Source organism: Embiotoca jacksoni, unplaced genomic scaffold (assembly GCF_022577435.1).
Source record: "Embiotoca jacksoni isolate LCO1_2020_lvr unplaced genomic scaffold, fEmbJac1.0.p SCAF_11, whole genome shotgun sequence".
Taxonomy (NCBI): Eukaryota; Metazoa; Chordata; class Actinopteri; family Embiotocidae; genus Embiotoca; species Embiotoca jacksoni.
In genome coordinates, this window is record NW_027185241.1 from 18,173,968 (window position 1) to 18,193,956 (window position 19,989).

The 19,989-nt window shown below is 41.9% G+C and overlaps 1 protein-coding gene across 3 annotated transcripts in view; it reads left to right on the forward strand.

The window, feature by feature from the left end:
- Positions 1–19,989, forward strand: part of oxr1a (oxidation resistance 1a) — a 169,442-nt gene that overhangs the window by 38,503 nt on the left and 110,950 nt on the right. For 2 of the 3 annotated variants that reach the window (XM_069143459.1, XM_069143462.1), the window contains exon 1: positions 9,917–9,957. The exons of the other annotated variant lie outside the window; for it this stretch is intronic. In XM_069143459.1, coding sequence (XP_068999560.1) covers positions 9,932–9,957 — 26 coding nt within the window. In that variant the 5' untranslated portion in view covers positions 9,917–9,931. Of the gene's footprint in view, positions 1–9,916; positions 9,958–19,989 lie in introns of those variants that run through there. 3 annotated transcript variants of the gene reach the window in all.

The following is a 19,989-nucleotide window of genomic DNA, read 5'->3' on the forward strand; positions in this document are numbered from 1 at the left end:
ACAAAGAGTCTATTTCAAAGATGCTGCACACCAGGCTGGACCACATCCTCCATCATGAAGTAATTATACCGGCTGAGAGATGAGTTGCATCAGAATGTGATTCATCTCGGATGACAGAGACTGATCGATCATAACATTATACTGTCACTGGTTCAGTAATTAATCAGAGCGGTACACCGCAGCCTTTTAACAGCAGGAGTTAGTTTGATCACCAACCAGACCGGGCTTTACCCAGTACGCTCATTAACTGAAGTTGTATTACAGTTGTATTGTAATAATCTTAATGCAGTTCTATAGATCATATCATTTGAAGATATTGCTGGCTTAAATTATACTCTGAATTATTACGTTATCATTTTAAGGCTATATCTACCATCCATATGAAATGATGGGTCTGCAGGGTATAAACTGGAGGTACGGGTTTATATGTATATAGATGATTATCAGGGGTACGGTAGATTGATATGTACAGTAGGACATACAGCTGCATTAGATGGATATATATACAAGTAGATTGATTATTATACATAATTAGGTGTATTGTATACTGTAAGGTATATACAGTATAAAGTACATAGAAAAATAATTATTGATATTGATATGAGTAAATATATAAGAGAGATATATGGGTATTGTGGGTTTATAGATAAATGGTTACATAAGGAGATGGGTAAATGGGGTATTAAAATAAGTGAGCACAAAGGTATATGGGTGTAAAGGGTATATAGAACAGTGTTAGCATGGGTATATGGATAGATGGGTAAAAATGGCATATACTGTATTTATAAAGGTAGAAAGACAGAAAAGAGCAGATACAAAGACAGTGAGATCTAAAACTTTAGATTTCACAAATAATTTTGAAAAACTAGAATTCCTGCCAACCAGTCAAGTTTAAATATATTAATTCCATGATTTGTGAGGTGGGAACAGTATACAGAAATAAGGTATATTTGTCTTGACTTTGTTATAAAACAATGAACAGAGTTGTAGCCATAACGGACAATATTTTAAATCTGGCTGTTACTACAAAGAAGCTGCAAAGTCTAAAACGTGGACGCTTCACACGCGTCGTCAACCCGACAGCCCAGAAGATCTGTACAGTCAGCACATTTTAAAGGTGGACGGGCAAGATCGGTGTCTGACCGAATGTGAAATATGTTCAGTCTCCCCTTCTGTTCCTCAGTTATGGCGTTTAATCATGACCAGGACAGTAAAGTGAAGTGCCGTTAAGTGTCCTTTACTTCACCATTTTTTCCGATTACACATTTGTGTAAAATTTTGTCATACTTAGCGTAGGAATTTTGACTTAAAGCCACAAAGTGGCTTCCTGAGGACACAGTAGCTTTAACCTTTGATGACCAAAATCGAATCAGTTCATAATTGAGTCCGGGTGCAAACATTCACCTGGACTCAAGTTGAAGAAATTTCCTCAAGGCATTCCTGAAATATTGCTTCTTGCATGCAACCTGAGACATAATGCCTCTGGCCATGTCTTCTTTTTATTATGAAGTCAAAATAAAACAGATAAGAGATATAAAAAAAAAAAAAACGTACAGACACACATGCATGCACACAGTGATTACTGCCAAACTCTTGTGTGTATTTGCAATCAGCATGTTTTGATGAGGAGGCAGCAGAATCTCAGGCACTCCTCTCAGGGTTCAGTCATGTTGGAAAGTCATTGAGTGAGCCAGAGGTTTGTCAGCATCCCATGAAAGATGCAGCGAAAGGGACACCCTTCATCTGGCCTTGTTATCCTTGACATTTGTGACATTTGGAGCTAACATATAGTCAGTCCGGCGTCGTCATCCCAGTTGCATAATATTCCCTCCCAGGCTGGAAGCCCAAGGACGCCCGGCCACAATTATCATGAAAGGTCATTTAGTGGAGCTGAATACGATGCATCCACACGGCTGCATACATAATTCAGGAGAACGAGTTCAGGGGGAGAATATACTCTTTCTGTTTGCCGGCAGGTCAGCGTGGCAACTCGATCAAGCCTGTTTTAGAATATTATTAAAATATATTCAAATAAATTAAACTGACGAGAGTTTTTATGGCGGACTCATCAGAATGAAGTGGGTGAAGGATGAAGCTGGAGCCGTACTAGAAGCGTCTCACTCACGGTATGCAAGGCTTTTTAGCCCTCTATTTTCACCCCATGGTGTTCCCACTTACAGTGCTTACACCGCTGAACTCTGCCAGAGGATGATTGCTGACTCACACTGGAGGAAAAAATATGTTTAACTGTTGAATAATCACGTTAAGAATAGTCTGAGCTGTTCTTACGAGCTGGAAGTTGGAAACAATGTACTCAGTCTATAAATGTATCTCTCTTCTGTCCCACTTGTAACAACTGGATGAATTAGATTATTCCTCAAAGAAAGGGGAGAATTCAATGTTTTATTCCATTGCTACAATTAATAATCTGGTGTAATTGTATCAAGGCTCTGAAGATCAGCAGCAAACAATGTACATGCTAATTTAATGAGCCCTAATTTCATACTGGAGCAAAGTGGTCTAAGCGGACTTCTAAGGGGAGCAGATGGGTCTTTTTTCCACGCTAGCGCAGAGTTGCTATTTCCGTGGTTTAAATTGAACCCGCCGTGCTGAGATTGGTGGTACAGCTCAACAAAGGAAATGTCGGTAAAGATGCGCTCGTGCAGCGCAGCTGGTGGAGGCCGATGTCAGTGGGCAGAGTCCACATCAACAGACAGATCCACAATCCCACAGACAGGTTTGGTGGATGTTCTTGCGTATTTAATCGCACTTCCGTGAAATATTGAAAACAAGATTTTTCTTTTTTTAATGCAACTTCCGATTCAGTTAATCATATGAAAAATGTAGATGACTCTTGTCTATTGAATTAGATGTGAAGCAGGCAGTTAGCGTGCGTTGTGAGGCAGTAACCAATCTCAGCCATAAAATATAAAAGGCAATTCGGTTTGACGACAAATGACTTGAATAATGATAATTCAAAAGCCTTTTCATTTACTCATCTGGTTTAGCAACGTAGCCAGCCATGCAACACCACGAAGTGTGAGGCTGCATCATTTACGCACAAATGGTCCGGGCGATTTACATACGACAGCGTCGAACATCTAATTAATTAGCTTTGAGTGTGCACACTTTACTTATGCTCACTTTTCAACATCGTCAAATGATCCACATCTTCAGTGTATCATCTGATTTGCTGACATCGAAGCCCCCAAAATCCACAGCACTCGCAGCTGAGACTGCGGTCGTTGATTTCAGTGCCGATCTGCTCCTTCTTCAGCCCTACTAAATAGACAATCCACTACACCACAGGGGTTTTAAAGGGGATGAGAGGAGCTCATTTGATTGTGCATGATAAAAGTTGGCCAACGCACCTTCCAATTATCTATCCCTCCTACTCTACCGCTGCGCTGCACCACAGATGTGCTTGCGTTTGTGTTCACAGAAATTACCAAAAGATAGTTGACAAAAATAGAGTCCAATGTGTGTGTGTGTGTGTCAGATTGATTAGCTATAGAAAATTCAGTGCTTTCTGCTTCTAATCGAGATTCATCTCTTGCCGGTGTACCTGTGAGGAGTCTCCTGCAGAAAGTGTGTGAACAGGAAAATCCCACCTAGAGTTCCTCTCGCCTCTGCTCTGAGGTGTGAGTGAGAGCAGAAATGTCCACACAAACAGCTTTTACACCTCAAATGAGGAAAACTATGTCTAGAAAGGAGTCTTCACCCCTTAGATCTTCCTTTCCGCGTGCCGCCAGCTGTCTGATTCAAATGTCAAAACGATTCAGTCTTTCCCGCGGTTAGCTCTGGGACACGTGCAGCACTGTCTCCTATGTGTGCTCTATGTGATGAACAGAGCTGTGTTGTCACCGTGCATCTTCATTCCAAGCTGTCAAACAGCTGCAGCGCACGGAGACATTTCATCATTTGTTGTGTGCATGCGTGTCGTTCTCACTTTTATGACTCTTGGTTGAAAGGTGTCATCAGTCATGAGTGTGTCTGGATGGCTTTGTTCGCTGGAACTCTGTGCACGTGTTGGAACTGGCTAAAGACACAATTAGTAAAGATTTTAGTGCATCACTAGAAGAGCTTTGGACCAGTTTAAAGGACTGAATATGAGATCCAGTTTTGAATTTTCATGTTTGGATGTTGTCATTGACACCTTTTACTTTGGGTGGAGATGACACAATATTTTAAAGCTCCCATAAGCTACGAAATACCTGCTGATTTTGTTGCACTTCCCTTGTTCACCAGTAGGAGCCACTGATAAGATAATAACCATTCAAAATGTTGACTTTTTTCCAGTTGTTGCTTACATAAACATGTTTTTGTACCAGCAAAGTATTAACCTGCTTTGCCAACATGATGTAAGTCCTTTCTAAATATAAATATGACAAGATGAATGTCTGGTCTGATAATAATTTTGATGCAGCGTAAAACTATTTATGTAATGCGCCCCTCCTCCCCCTCCCCCACAGCCTACTGCTCTGCCGGCCTTGGCCTCTCTGATTAAAAGCCCGTTCCCCACTGCTCCCTTGTCACAGGCTTTACTTGATACATCACAGAAAAGACACAAAGAGAGATGGGATGAAGTTCTCTGCGTTGCAGGATTTTTGTTTTTGTTTACACTGGATGTTCTCTTAACAAATGTTGTCCTTGTTATTTCTTTAACCTGTTTACTAAAACGCCATGCAAAAACCTCATTTAAAACCTCAGATTTTAAATATACATGACTAATACATTTGATTTACAAGAAGGAAAGAAGAAAATCTATACTAGAGCAAGTTATCTTTCTGTCTCTACAAAATGTACAAACCTTTAGAGTTAAGGTAATAAGTGAACAGGCATCAGTACATTAAAGTAAAGCGCTGGTGCCTAATGGTAAATGTTGCTGGTCATAGAAATGAAGCTGTGTCAGTGTTCACTAACACAAAATCAGCAAGTAGTGCCTACTTAATGCACACTCCTGTCACAGAGTCGCACCCCGGGAGTGTTTTTTACCAACAACCTCCTCAGTTCCACAGTTTAGCGAGGAATAAACTACAGACGCAGTTTTTAAAACTGCAAATGAGTGAGTGAATAAATAGACTGTTATGTATGAGACCTGTAAAAAAAAAACAACAACTGTGTACAGACAATACAAAATGGCCAAAAAGAGCACACACAGCGGTTGTGTTCAGTGTTGGAACAGAAATTAAAAAAAAACATTTTTTAGCTTTTCGAGGCTTTTAGTGATTGGTCCGTCTAAATAAAAATGTCTGTTTTTCATATATTTAGGGCACTTGACTACTGTGTTAATGACACACTAGCTTTAAATAAAGTGTTTACCTGCTGAGCAGAACAACGGATTAAATTGCGGATTCATTCTAAACTTAATGGTCTTTTTTTATTTATCTTTGAGGTTTTCTGAAAGTAATTTTGTCTTTAATGTCTCATGTGAACAGTCAAGTTCAGTCTTTATGCTTCACGTGTTTAAAAAAGTTGGTTTCTTTTTGTTCTTTTTTTCTTACTAAATTATACTATTTTATTGCAATATTTATCACCTAACTGCAGTTTTGGTTGCTATCTTAAAAGCAAGGAATGATCTGTAAACTAAAATAAAGAGTTACTGATGTAGTAGAACTAGTGGTAAAGGCACAGAGCTTAAAAACCTTGAAACAAAGTCACCGTACAGATGCTGTGCTAATTTACTATATCAGTCATTATAGCCATTGTTAAATATAACATGACATCTGGTGCTTTCCTTACAACTGTGCAACACGAGCCCGTCTCTGAAACTACACTTTTAAAACACTGCGTACTGAAGAACGAGCGTAACACAACACAGCCATCTGTTCCTCTGAGGACGACACGACTGCGTCACTTCTTGGTTGTTTGTGACGTGGAGAGCTCGAGCATTGTGTGCTGGGAGAGGATGCAACAACCTGCAGCCCTGCACAGGAGATACAGAACATGAGTGAATGATAAGGAGTGAAAAATGGGGGAAAGTGATCGTGAGATAGTTTGTTGAAGAAGGAGTCTTTGTTTTGGTCTTTGTCTCTCGTTATCCCTCAGTCCACACGGACAACACGGTGAAGTGCGGCTGTTTTTCTAATGCTCACACACGGCATCTCAAGCTTGACCAGTTGTTAACTTTCATCACGCTTCCATGTCGGCAAAACATAACTTGGTACCAATAAATGGCTTTCATCGTTTCCCATTGGTCAGATATTATCCTTTGTTTTTCACATGCAAGCTGGCAGATTCAGTATTCTGCAGCGCTTGTCTGTCAGGGAGAGTTATATTTCACCCTGTGCTCAGAAACATCATCATGCACGGAACTACTCGCATCGGGCCAGCGTACAGATGGGCCGGGCGAGAGCGGCGTTTCTCACAAAGATGGAGACCTGCGGTGGTCCCAACCTCTTCATTCTGCCCCCTGGCAGAGTTTCATGGAGATGGAGAGCCCGGAGGTTTAGTCAGCCATAAAAACTGCTGAGCCATGTGACTTTCTTACCAAACTGGTGACAGTGGAGATGATTTATAAGGAAGTTTGCCTGTAACGTCTATAGAAAGTTTCGGAGTCGCTTTAACTGATGAGGTGTTTCCTCTCCAGGTGGAAAAATGTAATTGATCTTAATCATTTCAGGAAAAATCCTGAATAGTTCTGGAAAATTTAAAAAAAAAAATGGGATTATTATCGCAACGACGAACCTCCTGGGGGACCATGGGGCACAAATATGCTGTTGCCCCCTACCATCCCCCCACTGTAAACATCAGTACCATTGTTTCCCCAGAAAACCACCAGCAGTCTGGAGCAGAAAATGAAGAAATATATCATAAATTCACTGGTCCATCTTCTTAAATGTGAGCATTTGCCAGTATCAGTGGCAATAAACTCAACATTTTTAGGTTTTTCACAGTTGTTTGGACCAAAAACTACACTGAATGTGTACCTGGGTTTAAGGGGGGTTTTGTTCCCACTATTTTCCAAGACTATACTGAACAACTAAAACTAAGAAAATAATTGCCTTCATTGGTAATGAAGCGGATTTCTGTTTGCTGCCTTGCAGAGCTTCTCTGATGGAATACTACTACTTTCTCCAAGGTTTTCTGTGCATTAACTAACCACAGACAAATTCAAAGCAGGAGGACAAGTCATATCTGATAGTGAAAAAATTTCAAACAAATGTGTGATTAGTCATATTATGCAGACAGGATTGATATGAGGCTTTTTGATGACCCTGGACAGTTGCTACTTTGGCAGTAATTCAAATTGTGGGGTTGCCAAGATAACAACAGGTCTATGAGATCAGGAAAACCTTCACAGACACATACAACAATCCTTTATTAGCTAGACATGAAAGATATCACTCCACTTCACTGTGTCTGTGTTGCCAGAGGTGCTGTTGAGTTTCCATGACGGTGACAGATGGATGTGGGCCAACAGAGATGTTACCTCTACAGCTTCCACTGCTGCCGTTTCAGGACATTGTGTGAACAATGTTCTTTCTGAAAAAAAAGCTTTATATTTTGAGGCACGACCCCACAACGTGTTCTGTGTGTTGCTCTTTACAGTTATAATGTAATAGGACAGCTTGCTCAAGGCCAGCCTTCCATTCAGCGGCCATGCTTATACATGCTGTCACAATAGGAGCACTGATCCAGGATCAGCGGTCAAGTCATGTTAATGTGATTTTTTTTTTTTACTTCAGACAGAGGAAGGATTCTCCAGATTTGATAGTGTGTGTAAGAGTGCACCAGTGGAATAAGCCTCAGTTCTGACAGTAAAGTCTTAAGCACTGCAGGCATCTAAATGTAGGGAGTGTCCAGGTGGGATTCCCTTTTTGTCTGCCAACAATGCACTTTTGTCAATGAAATGCACATTGTATCTATTTATTTTTACAAGTTGCCCACAGTTACACAAGTGTGTCGTAGCCACTGACAGCATTTTCACAAATATATTTTTACTTGTGGGAAAAATAGGAAAACTAATAATGGCTGAATTCCATTCGGCTGTGTCAGTTTCAGGGTTCAATTATTGTCAAATCTATCTATCTATTAATCTATACAATGTTTAATATGATAAAAGACATTTTCACATCTTAATAATCAAAATATTATTATTATAAGTTGTTGACGTAATGATGTCATGCCTTAATGGGAATTATGTGTGCAGCATGGCTGCTTTTTACCCAGGTTATGTGCATCCTCTCTCACATACAATGCCCACATTTTTCATTGTTGTTTGCAAGTGAATCATTCAAGTTTTATTTTATTAGAACAAGTGAAAAAAAAATCATATGGTTTGGTTAGAGTAATTTATTTTCTACAAACAAGTTTCAATTTGAGCTCGAGCTTATCTGCCGTCCTGATTCTTTCTTGTTTCAACATACAGACACATTTCTAGAAAGTTAAACTGTACTACAGTAATTTCGGTAGATTGTTACAACTGTGAGAAACTTTTTAGGACTTACTAAAAGAGAGAAATTACTTGACAGTGATTGAAACTTGTAACACTACAGTGTTTCTTGTATATGGCCAACATATAAATTGCATGACTGTTGGTGGGTTGAGTCCCATTTCCTTTTTCAAAGCTGTACAGTGAAGAAAGGCTGCATGTGGGCAGATAGGGGGCAGTAGAAGTACGGCTGTTTAAACCAGTTTACCCAGCATGATAATTGTGCGAGGAATGATACTGGGATTTGAGGAGAGAGTGGAGTGATGGAGTGTCAAAAAAAACCAACAACAACAACAACAACAACATAGATTTGGGTCAGCCGTGGCCCGGAGGAGGGGAGCTGTCACACAGGAACAGAGCTGTTAGTTGGCTGCATCTATCTAGGAGGCAGCGTGCATGCCGCCATCAGGCGTGCACAATACTGGGAAGATTACTGCGTGCATCGCTTCCAGCCTGTTTCCATTACTTTTTGCATTTAATTTGCAGCACACCGATGCATTTTAAGCCGCACTGCTTAATGGAATAGACTGCTGCTGAAATGTGCACTTCTGTCTTCTCACTTTGGTCTCTAACTTTATCATTTGTAACAAATTATATTTCATGCCTCTTTTTTCACACACTCATGATAACTTCTGTTTCTGTTTGATACACTGAACTTTCATTTCGAGGGTCAAACCTTTCTATATTAAATGAGTTGTCGAGGCCTCTCTCGTTGCCATATCGCAGATGGAATCCAGATACATGAAGCTTTTCCTGATTACGTCTCCGCTGAGTTGCCACCAAATAGAACAGGGTGCTAATGCACTGAAGGGACACATACACACACATCGGTGACCTGCAATCTCATGCCCAGTCAGAGCAAACAAGAGCAGAGACGGGGTGACTCATCACCAGATGGCTGAGTGTGAGAGTGGCACGTCTCCGCCACCAGGAGCCCTTATGCGTTTACCACCTGGAACAGGCCCAAGTGACGCGCCCCTGGAGTCCGACCACCCGGGAAACACAGTGGAGACCAGGCAAAGCTCGGCACATAACGCCTCTCTATCCTGTCCCCAGCCGGCCTGGATGTTTTTCCTCTCCTCGTCTCTGCTACTCCTGCATTACCAACCTTCTGTCTGGATCTGTCTTGCAAGCTTTGACAGCCTCCCCATCCTTTTCCCCTCCGTCCTGTCCATCTCAATCTTTTCCTCTGTCATCACATCTCCCGCACCTCCTCACATACACACACTTCCTCCTCCTTACTTCTCGCAGGTCTCGACTCAGGCATCAGTAACAGGCTCAAATCGGCTTGGCCAGTTCTCCTCCTGCTCCTCCTCCTGCTCCTCCTGCTCCTCCTCCTCCCCATTCTCTCTGAGCGTCCCTGCTTGCTGGGCTATATTGGGTAAATAAATTAGCACAGTGCCCCACTCTGCTAATGAGGACAAGGTCACATCTTAACAAGCCTGTGCTTAAGTTAAGCAGTTTGAGGGATCGATTCCATTATCTCCTCTGCAGTCAATGGAACCCGTCGTAGAACCTGCTCGGTACGTACCAAGTGTTTTTTAACTGCTTTCTCCTTTTTATCCAAAAGCAATTTCTCTCCCCTACAGTGTTTTATTTTAAACTGAGGTTTGTTTTGAAGGAAGAGAAGGGACAATGAAAGAGGACTACAGGCATAATCATGTGTTTTGCTGTGCAAATGGTAGAAATAGTGGAGAAGCCTATTTGTTGTGTTCAGGCTCTTTATCAAGGAAATCAAAGGAGGAATAACGGCAAGGCTTTTATCATGTAAGGGCTTCTCTCAGGGCTGGAGCTTTGAGCAGTTTAATAGGAAATACTTTAAGTACTTTGTTGAATTCTGGATTTCTTTTCCAATAATTTTTGTTCTTCAAATGAGGCTGAAGCCCTTTCTGATGCTGAGTGGTTTGAGAACCGCTTTCAATCGATTCTGCGAGGTATTTGCAGAGAAACGGGGAGGTTATTTTTTAAGTGAGATGATATAGTCGACAACGCTGGCATTTCCTCCCTGGAGAACCGAATGCAGAGATTTGAAAGGCTTAGTGAGATTGTGGAAGAAAGAATTACTTTGTCAGCGACGGGTTTGAAAGCGCTCATCAAAGAACAGGTCATTTTTCAGCAGTAGCTGCAGCGTCCTAATAGGCCCCTTTGATTTTTTTGACACCAGATGGTAGAGTTGTCATTAGGCTGCACTGACAGGCCTTCTGAAGTGCGATGCAGTGCGTCACTTTACACACCAGCTTTTCACAGGCACATCATCCATTTGCAAGATCATCTTTCCGCTGTTGTATATGATCGCACAAAATCAAGTCCGTCTGGCTGAATAACTGTAAAGCTTCAGTGCGGCTTCATCAGCAACTTGAGAGCAATAACGGACATATTGAGTAAAGACCTTTTTAATATAATTTTAGAAACAGATGATTCTTATAGACGCATTCGTTTTTTAATGCGAGTGCTTTAAACCAGTAGCTGTCATGTCTGATCATTAACATTTCACAGTAATCACGAAGGAGGAATTGTAACTTTAGTCACTTCTTTTTTTCATTGCTTTTTTTCTGTATAAGGTACCCGATTTCATTTAATAGAGATCCGACAGGCGAAATGAAATGCTACAAAATGCATCTAGGACCGCCGGAGAAGGATTTAAAATTTTAGCCACAATTGTTGTGACCAAAATATTGATTGGTTGCAACCAGAAGAGGAATTGATTCCTACAGGGGGAAACCAGAGGGAATTTTAGGGAGCGCAGTAGACCATGTTTGAAGTTCTGAACTTGTGATTCATCACATTAAGTTTTCACAAACGCACCAAAGACTTTGTTTATTCTTGAAAAGAGATCAAGGCTAGATGACTTATGGCCTTTCATCCCACCTTCACGTGTGTCACACTGATGAGCCAAAACTTTTGAATAACTTCTGCCCAGTTTGCTACTGATCCTTCACACGCTGCCAGAACCGTTCAACTCGGCGAAGACATGGACTCCACAAGACTTCTGAAATTTGCCCTGTGGTATCTGGCACCAAGACTGTAGCAGTAAATCCTTTAAGTCCTGTGTGTTGTAGCCACTGTGGATCTGACTTATCCCTGCACATCCCCCAACAGCCTGACAGGAGTTCCTGGTTTGTCCGTCCTGTTGGTGGTTTCTCACTTCTGCTGAACGGGAGCAGCCACAAGCCCCGTGATCTCTGAGATGCTCTGACCCAGTCATCTTGGCTCTTGTCACAGTCACTCAGCTCCTTGCAGTTTCCCGTTTTTCCCGTATCCAAGTTGTTGACCACAGGAAGGACTGTTAACTAACCATCTAACACATCCCAGACCGTGACATTAAATGATAGCATTCATTTGTCATGTCATCTATGAGTGGTCCTAATGTTTGACTCACTTTTGCCAAAAACAAGTTGTCCAACCCAACTGGACACTTAACCTACATTAAGGAAGCCACCGCTTGAGTTCCCAGATAACCTATAAAGTAAATCCACACCTTACCCAGGGCAAATTCTCCATCTTCCTTCAATCCGTATTATTGCCTCCTTATTGGATCTGGGTCAGCATGTTTTGGTCAGGACCTGGTGCCCTGGTGGTGTGTTTGGTAGGTTTATATGTACACGGACACAGATATCTCGGTTGACACAGACCGAGGCAGAGCGAGGAAAATGAGCACTCCAGGACATGTTTCTAATCTGCATTACTTTACTTTAATCCACTTTGATCAGAAAATGTGGCTTTGGCATTACAGTATAAGAAGGAACCTGGTCGCCCAGAAAAGCTGATGGAAGTTCTGAGAGAGTAACTAGAGGAAGAGCCTATTGGGACATGTTTGTCTCTTGAAATTATACAGGAACCAGGTAATGATGAAGTAAAATCGCACCCTTTTTTGTCCCTGTCCACTCTCATTGTATTCCAGGAGATGTGATGCTTTTTCATGGAGCGCAACGTGAAAACCTCCCGATCTGACAGTTGGCCGGTCATACTGTACATGTATAAGATTTAGGATACATTGGTTTTCTTGTGAATGTCAAGTCAAATCTGTCACATAAAAGGGCAAAACATAAGAAATGAGCACACCATCCAGCTGCAAGGTGAGCAAGGAGTGTAAGAGGAATCTACAACAAGTAACACTCTTGTGGCTTAATAATATTAATCTCAGGCTGCACGGCGATCGCTTTAGCGCCATTAATGCCGTACGTTATGTCAATGCTGGCATGTGTTAAGTCCACAGGGATCATAAATACTCAATGATGCTTGGGATCACCACAGTAAATCTGTTAAAGTGTCCTTTAATACATTTGACCGAACGGTACCATCTGTTTCCAATGAGGAAAGTAATTGATGAGAATAGGGCTTCACCTACCAGTGACTTGGGGCGCATGTACTGCGTATAGTAATAAACTTTATTTATTCAAGTTGGACAAAGTTAAGAGCTCTTTTTCAAGAGAGACCCGAGAACAAGAAATTATCACAAATCATCATAATACAACTTTGAAATTCCCCAGAGACGTTGACGTTCCATTTTAAAGGTGTATAATGCATAAAAACATACATACCAAGGTTAGTGAACATGCAGTATCTAACTAACATATATGAATGTTGCGCAGTGTTTGTGATAAATGCACAGTTGGAGTTTGGATGTATTTGCATGTTTTATTGAACAGAATGAGAATTGAAAATGCTGAATTATGCAGCAACTGTGTTCTGTATGTTGATTATTACACATGAATAATCAGAACTGAGTCACATGTCACTGTGTGTGTGTGTGTGTGTGTGTGTGTGTGTGTGTGTGTGTGTGTGTGTGTGTGTGTGTGAGGAGGTCACACCTTGAAAGGTCACGCATGTGGTAGCTGCATTGTTCGCTGTCGGTTGTGATTAACATTGAACCTTAGGGCAACAACATGCTTTGTGTCACAACGTGTGTCACAGTGTGTGTTTCAGCTCTTTGGACGTGTCTGAAGACATTAAATTGTGACAAATATCCAGCTGCTTGGATTATATAAACAACAAAAAAAGATATGTAAGTATTAAATGTTAAACTTTAAATGCATTGTATGTCATTTCTGCAACTACGGGTCTCCTAATCAAAACAGTAACCATATACTGAATTTGACATCATGAAGTAGTGTGGGATCATGAGAGTTGTTGTCTTCATTGTTAACCACCGTTGCCAATGAAAATACATTTTTAGCTGAGCAGTTAGCGATGACTTCTCTTTCTTGTACGGCGTAATTATTCCTCTGCCTCCTTTAGGGATTATGGTAAATACAAAAATCATAAAATGTAGTTTATTTGCCGTGTTGGAGACAAGGGTCAGTGCTTCACAGGCATCGCTTTGCACCGTGGAAACCCAATCGTTAGCTACTGAGGTTAACCAGTGGGAGTTGACCCATCGTTGCTACTACCTGGTTGTTCTGGTATCTCATGGGGTGGGAAGTTATACAAAGTACAGGGGATGACGTGGATATGATGTCTCCGACAGGCAACTTAATGAAACACACAATTACCTTGGTTTAAATGTATTTCATTGAGTTTGAACATTGTTGGAAAAGTTTGGGTAATGTAAATACGCAACTCGGCAAAATACATAACAGGTCTCGTCAGGTCCTTTAAAATTCCTCTCCTGGCATTGATTAAACCTCCAAAAACTCATGTTGTCCATCGAATCTTCATATTCGGAAGTCTTTCCAAGAAATGGGCTCCAATGTAACTTGACACCTTCACCTTTATTCAATACGTGCAGATCTATGAATATGCAAATAGTCCCCGTCTCTGTCCCCACCCCGCAAGGTGACCTGATTGGTTCCTTGGGTATGTGACGTATGAAACCCTCGCTGTCTGAATCTGTGTATTGAGACTTAAAGTGTAAATGTTTGGCCATGGCTGCTTATTTCATTTACAAAATGCTTTGAAGCATAAGAATCACCACACCAACATAATAACAAGGTTAAAAACTTGATTTAAGTTAAAGTTAAACATCCTCTATGTTTGAAAGTGCCCTTTATTGATGAACAGTTTACTTGCTTTTTCCCGGGTTGCTTTTATATTACATGTCCTGTAATTAGCGCCTGGAAGGAAGAAATTGACAGTTTCCAGCACATAGCCAATCAAATCATTTCATTTCGCATGAAAGCTTTTACTAATTTAGATCCAATTCTTTGGTTTGGTGTCGGTGTCTATACTGGCCTTACTAAGCAGATTGAGTATTGGCGAGAGGCCACGGATCTGCATCAGTGTTTAGTTCAATTTATGCAGCCACAGCTTTTTTCACTGCTGCAACACCGTATGCCAAGTGTCAAAACAGTTCTCTGCGTTGGCAGATACCTGCAGTTTAGACTTTAGAATCACTAACAGGAAGAAGAGCTCACTAACAAAGCTGTTGTTAAACTGCTGTTCTTATGTTACAATATGCATTGTTGCTTCTTTTCTATTCAGAAATGTCACTGGAAACTTTGAAATGGACTTTAAAGTAAAGGGAACTGATAAAGTGTCTTTTTAGAGATAGTATTTCAGTATGAGCATATCGGTAGCAGCATGTTCACGACCAGAGAACTGACAGGTTTATCTTCAGTGTTGAATGTTTTGCTCAGTACAGATCATGATCATTCTTATCATTAGGTCACCGTTTGTCCTCCACAAAGTGTTAAGGACAGGTGAGTGTTTGTGGGACTATAAACTCTTAAAATACTCCACTTCACATCACTTGAATGTTTTGGTCCTTCGACCTTAGTCATGAAAAACCTTCAGCTGGGCCAGAAGTCTTCAGGTCTCCAAAACATATTTTCTCTTAACATCAATAAACTTCATTCTATGAATTTCTTCACAAAATCATCAGGGAATAGTCACAGAAGCACTCTGAAACTGGCTGAGTTGAGTGCAGCACTGAAATAACGTATCAAAAGAGCTTTCCTTCATACCCAACCTGACCCCTCCTGTTAGTGGAACTGAGGTTTATGTAATTTCTTTGTTGAAGGAAATCACGGGACGATCTGTAACTAATGACAGAAAGTTCCCAGGAATTGTGACACGTATTGCAACACTATTTGAACCTGGCATTTTACATGTTACATTTGAGCCACCAACATCTCTGAAATTTGCTTGGAGTAAGAACACATCTTTCCAACAGGATTTCCCATGTTTCTCAAATATGTTGAAGTAGTATGACTCACAGCCTCTGATTTAACCTCCACAGATTCTTTATCATGTTTTAAGTACTTGTACAGGAAAAATATACCACACCTTCATCCAGTCAAAATCACCTGATGGTCTTTCACAATTAGAATTATTAAGATATTGTTATGGACATACCTCAAATATTCTCCATATATATATGCTTTGTCTTTCCTTTATTTGGGTTTAAAGTACAAAGGATTGTTGTCTCTCTCCCTAAATGTGTTTTCTGTTCTTTCATTTTGCTTCTGTAGCAGTTTTTTTTTTTGTCTATAAATATGCAAAGCAAAGAGTGGGAGCTTCTCAAATCGTTACCTACTACTGTAAATGAACACAGTACACAAGAGCATGAGATTTGTTTACCCGCTTCTTTTTGATGGAGCATCGGTGTTAACGCGCTCTTTCCCTGGGGGGCTTCACCGGCTCCGAGTGAGGTAAACAAAGCAGATGTGAATCATGGAGCGGGAAAACTCATTAGTAACTTATCATTAAACAGGTTCACATCTGCACTTCCATTTTTGGAGGGCACTGAATTAAATAACTTGCACTCATGTCAGCAGCTATCAGGTCAAACGCAAAGAGAGGCTCCTCCGTCCATCTCCATCCATCCAGACTCTAGTGCAGATGTCAATACAGGCAGCGTTCAGTGTGTTGGACAGCGACTCCCTACAAGGCCAAACAGTATCAAAACATGATGTGTGTGTGTGTGTGTGTGTGTGTGTGTGTGTGTGTGTGTGTGTATGTGTGTGTGTGTGTGTGTGTGTGGAGGAGCAGAAGTCAGTGTACTTGTTTGTTTAGGAAGTTTGCAGGAGATTTGCACTGATGAATTAATGGTGGCAGAGCAGTGGTGCGGAAGATGCTTGCGGGGAGGGTTTTGCGGGGGGGGGGGGGGGGGGGGGTAAGCGAGAGAACAGAGAGAAGTTGTGGCTCCATCCCGCCATGCTCGGCTCCCCGGGCGGAGCGGTGCTGGCTCGGTGGGTGGGGTGAAGTAATTGGGGGCGGGGGGAGGGGTGAAGGGAAGGAAGGAAGGAAGGAAGGAAGGAGGGACGGAGGGACGGAGAGTCAACAAGACAAGGATAAAGCAAAGACAGGCCACAGGCTTACTGTGTTTTTTATGTTGTGAGTGAGAGCTAAAAAAAAACAGCCAAAGTCATGCTGTAGTTCAGCAGCAGCCTTCCACATCAGCTCACTGCTGCTGCGACCAGCGGCCAACAGCTGCGGGCATCAGCAGCGGCCAGCGAAGGAGAAAGACTACACTCACTGTTTAATTCATGGGGACTCGGAGTCGTGCGTCACTGTGTCTTTTGACCATTTTAGCAGCGCAATGGGCTCTGAGACAGCGACTCAGTGGCCTGAGGGGACACACACACACACACACACACACACACACACACACACACACACACACACACACACGCGTGTGTAAACAAGATCCTCTGACCGATGACTTAATACATAACCTGTTACCAAAACCCTCACCATTGCATAATTAACCTTGACCCTTCCTCCAAAATACACCAAACCTTGTTTTTATTCTGCCACTGCATGCAAAATTCATCAGTGTTTGAAAAAATATTTATAAATGTATTAATAATTAATAATTAATTTATAAAAAGATTTATACCTTTGTCTGCCGTTCACTTCAACACTGTCATTTTGAACAATCACGGTCTGTGAAAATAATACTGTTTGCATGTTAATGGTGACAATTGATCTTACGATGGACTGACATCTTCTGCTTGAAGTTCATCTTTCAATTGACAATCTTTTTGTGAGCCGAGAGGAGAAATAGTACGGCTGCAGGAAGAGAGCATAGGTGGAGCAATTTGAACATGTTTCAGAAGCAGAGCAGTAGATTGGAGAGTGTTGAAGTGGATAAACCTGTCGGCAGCATCTACTCTCGACCTCCTCAAGCACCAGATGTACAGTCTGCCGCAGCCTCTGGGCGGCCGACTCGCGTATTCAAAGAATCACTCTGTATGGGAGTCGGATCGATTTGCAGCACTTTGCTCTCTAATCCCTCTATATCTGCATACCTGTCTGTTTTCCTGAATAAACAGAAAATTCACAAAGGCTGTCACAACACATGCTTGAGCGCTACAGCTGTGCAACACAATCTACCTGCAGGCTGCTTTCTCACAGGATATCACAGTGTTATCCTATACTCAAATCCATCCGTTTGTATTGCTAATTAAAACTGAAGCAGCTGGGCAGTTCATGCATATTCCTCTGATGCTACCTTTTTGTGAGGGAGGTGGTTCGCGGAGGCCTTACTGCAGGAAGCTAACAGATGTCCCGTTTGAGCTGAGCGTTGCTGGGAATATCAAGTGTAGCTGCCTGCATGGCGCTCGTTGGCTGCTGTAGCGGGAGGACAGGCTGTTTACTAAGTGCTGCCGAGTGGGAGCGATCTCTCACTCATCCTACCCTGACACCGAGTCACATGATGACCTGTAGTCTCGTTTGGTCACATCTGAAGATGCCACCTCATAATGAGTCGCATACATCCTTCTGTCTGTGCTCTCATGCTGGCATTTTTCACCCCAGAAAATCAAGCAAAAAAAAAAAAATCCCAAATGGATCGTGACATCGCTTCTTCCTGCACCCAGACAACATGCAGTTCACCCATAAAACCACAACTGTACACTTTTTTTGTTGCACATATTAAACGAGCGAGATGTGTTGTTAGGTGAACTTTATGGACGATGCAGACTGAACAATATAAACACTAAAATAACATCAAAAACAAGCATCTAGTTTGACAATCTTTGTCTTGTTTTTTCTCATCTAATGCATCATTGTTGGATAACTGGTACCGTATCCTGGGCATCTCACAACATCCTGACATGGCCGGACATACTTTTTATTCGGTTGCTGGTCCCTCTTTCTTGATGAAATCTTCCTGATGACGTCGTGAAAGATGGCAAGCTTGGTCGAGGGTCAAGGTGTCGTCTGTCATGGCAACAGTTAGGACTCTCTACTCGTCAAATATGACAATCTCATCAGACATTATTAATATTGTACAGAGTGAACCCGACCTCAGAGGTTTCCAAGCGGGGTCTGTTCACCTTTGATGCAGCCAGGCTTGCCGTTTCCTTCATTTAGCGCTGCTAATGGGTCTGTAAATAGCTCTAGCTATATTTACACACATCATAGAGGAATCAATCTTCTTATGTACCTCTGAGCAACATCTGTAAGTTGTAATGGACTCAATAATGGTGTCTTTTCAGCCTAGTTACAGGTGGTGAGGCTTGTTGCCATGTAGATCAGAAACTAGAGGGCGTACACAAACACCGTCCATCAAACCTGTGTTGTGCTCCGCCTTCACTAAGCATTGAAAAACTCCAAACTTGATTTACTGTTGTAATGATTCCACCCACATCTGAACCATTAGTACCCACATATATAAATGATGTTGCTCAATTCATGCTAAATTAACTGGAAAGAATTCTCATTTCCTAACGTCACTTTAGTTCAGATGCTGCTACTACAAAGACTGATAACATCCTTCAAACCTTCAGTAACTCAAACATTTATCTTTCATTGCTGCTTTACTGTATGTTGGATAAAACGAGACACACTTCCATGGGCTGCGTGGGTTTTTAATGGCTATAGAAGGAATTCACAAAAGACAGTAATTAAACTTCATCTCGCCAAATTAGCTTGTGGAAACGATTGATCTTCATGGATAAACATGTGAATACTTCAGACTTTTCACTGCTGTAGTTTGACTGGAACGCATCGGTTGCCCTTGCAGAGGAGTGGGCTAAATCTTTTCTGTGATGATTTGGTGCGAGAGTCCGTTTGATGGGATTGACAGCTGCCCAGCGAGCTCCTGGAGGCTGTGTCTTCATTTGTCTTGTCCATCTCAACTGTCACTCTCCATTTAGGAGCTGCTCATTCTCCTCGCAGTGTGGCCAACACCCTCGTCTTCTCCTCCTTCTGAGAGAAGTCGATCCGGCCCAATGTGACACTTCTTATATCCTTCTTACATCTTCTCTCACTGAAAGGTTAACTTCCCGCCAGAGCTGCTCATGCTTTCTTAACTGCCAGACTACTTCCTGTCGTACTAAGTGTTGCTGGTGTCTTTGTGTCTGATTGAGAGAATGAGACGAATCCCCTTTCCTCTGCACGTCAGCTGAACTGTGTCACACTAGAGTAAGCTAATGTGTGCGCCCGGTGAATTTCAGTGAGCCGAAGAATGTGCCGAGCGCTGCCAACGGTGCCTGCTGCAGAAGGGCATCAGGTCGACCAGTTTGAGCCAACCAGCCTGCCAACTGTAGAGAGGGGAGAGAGGGGGGGGGGGATAATGAATTACGAGAAGGACGTGGGAAAAAGAGAGACGAGGAGGTGATTCGAGAAATGAGGCGGCGAGAATGACGGAGGCGGAGATGTGTCTGCTG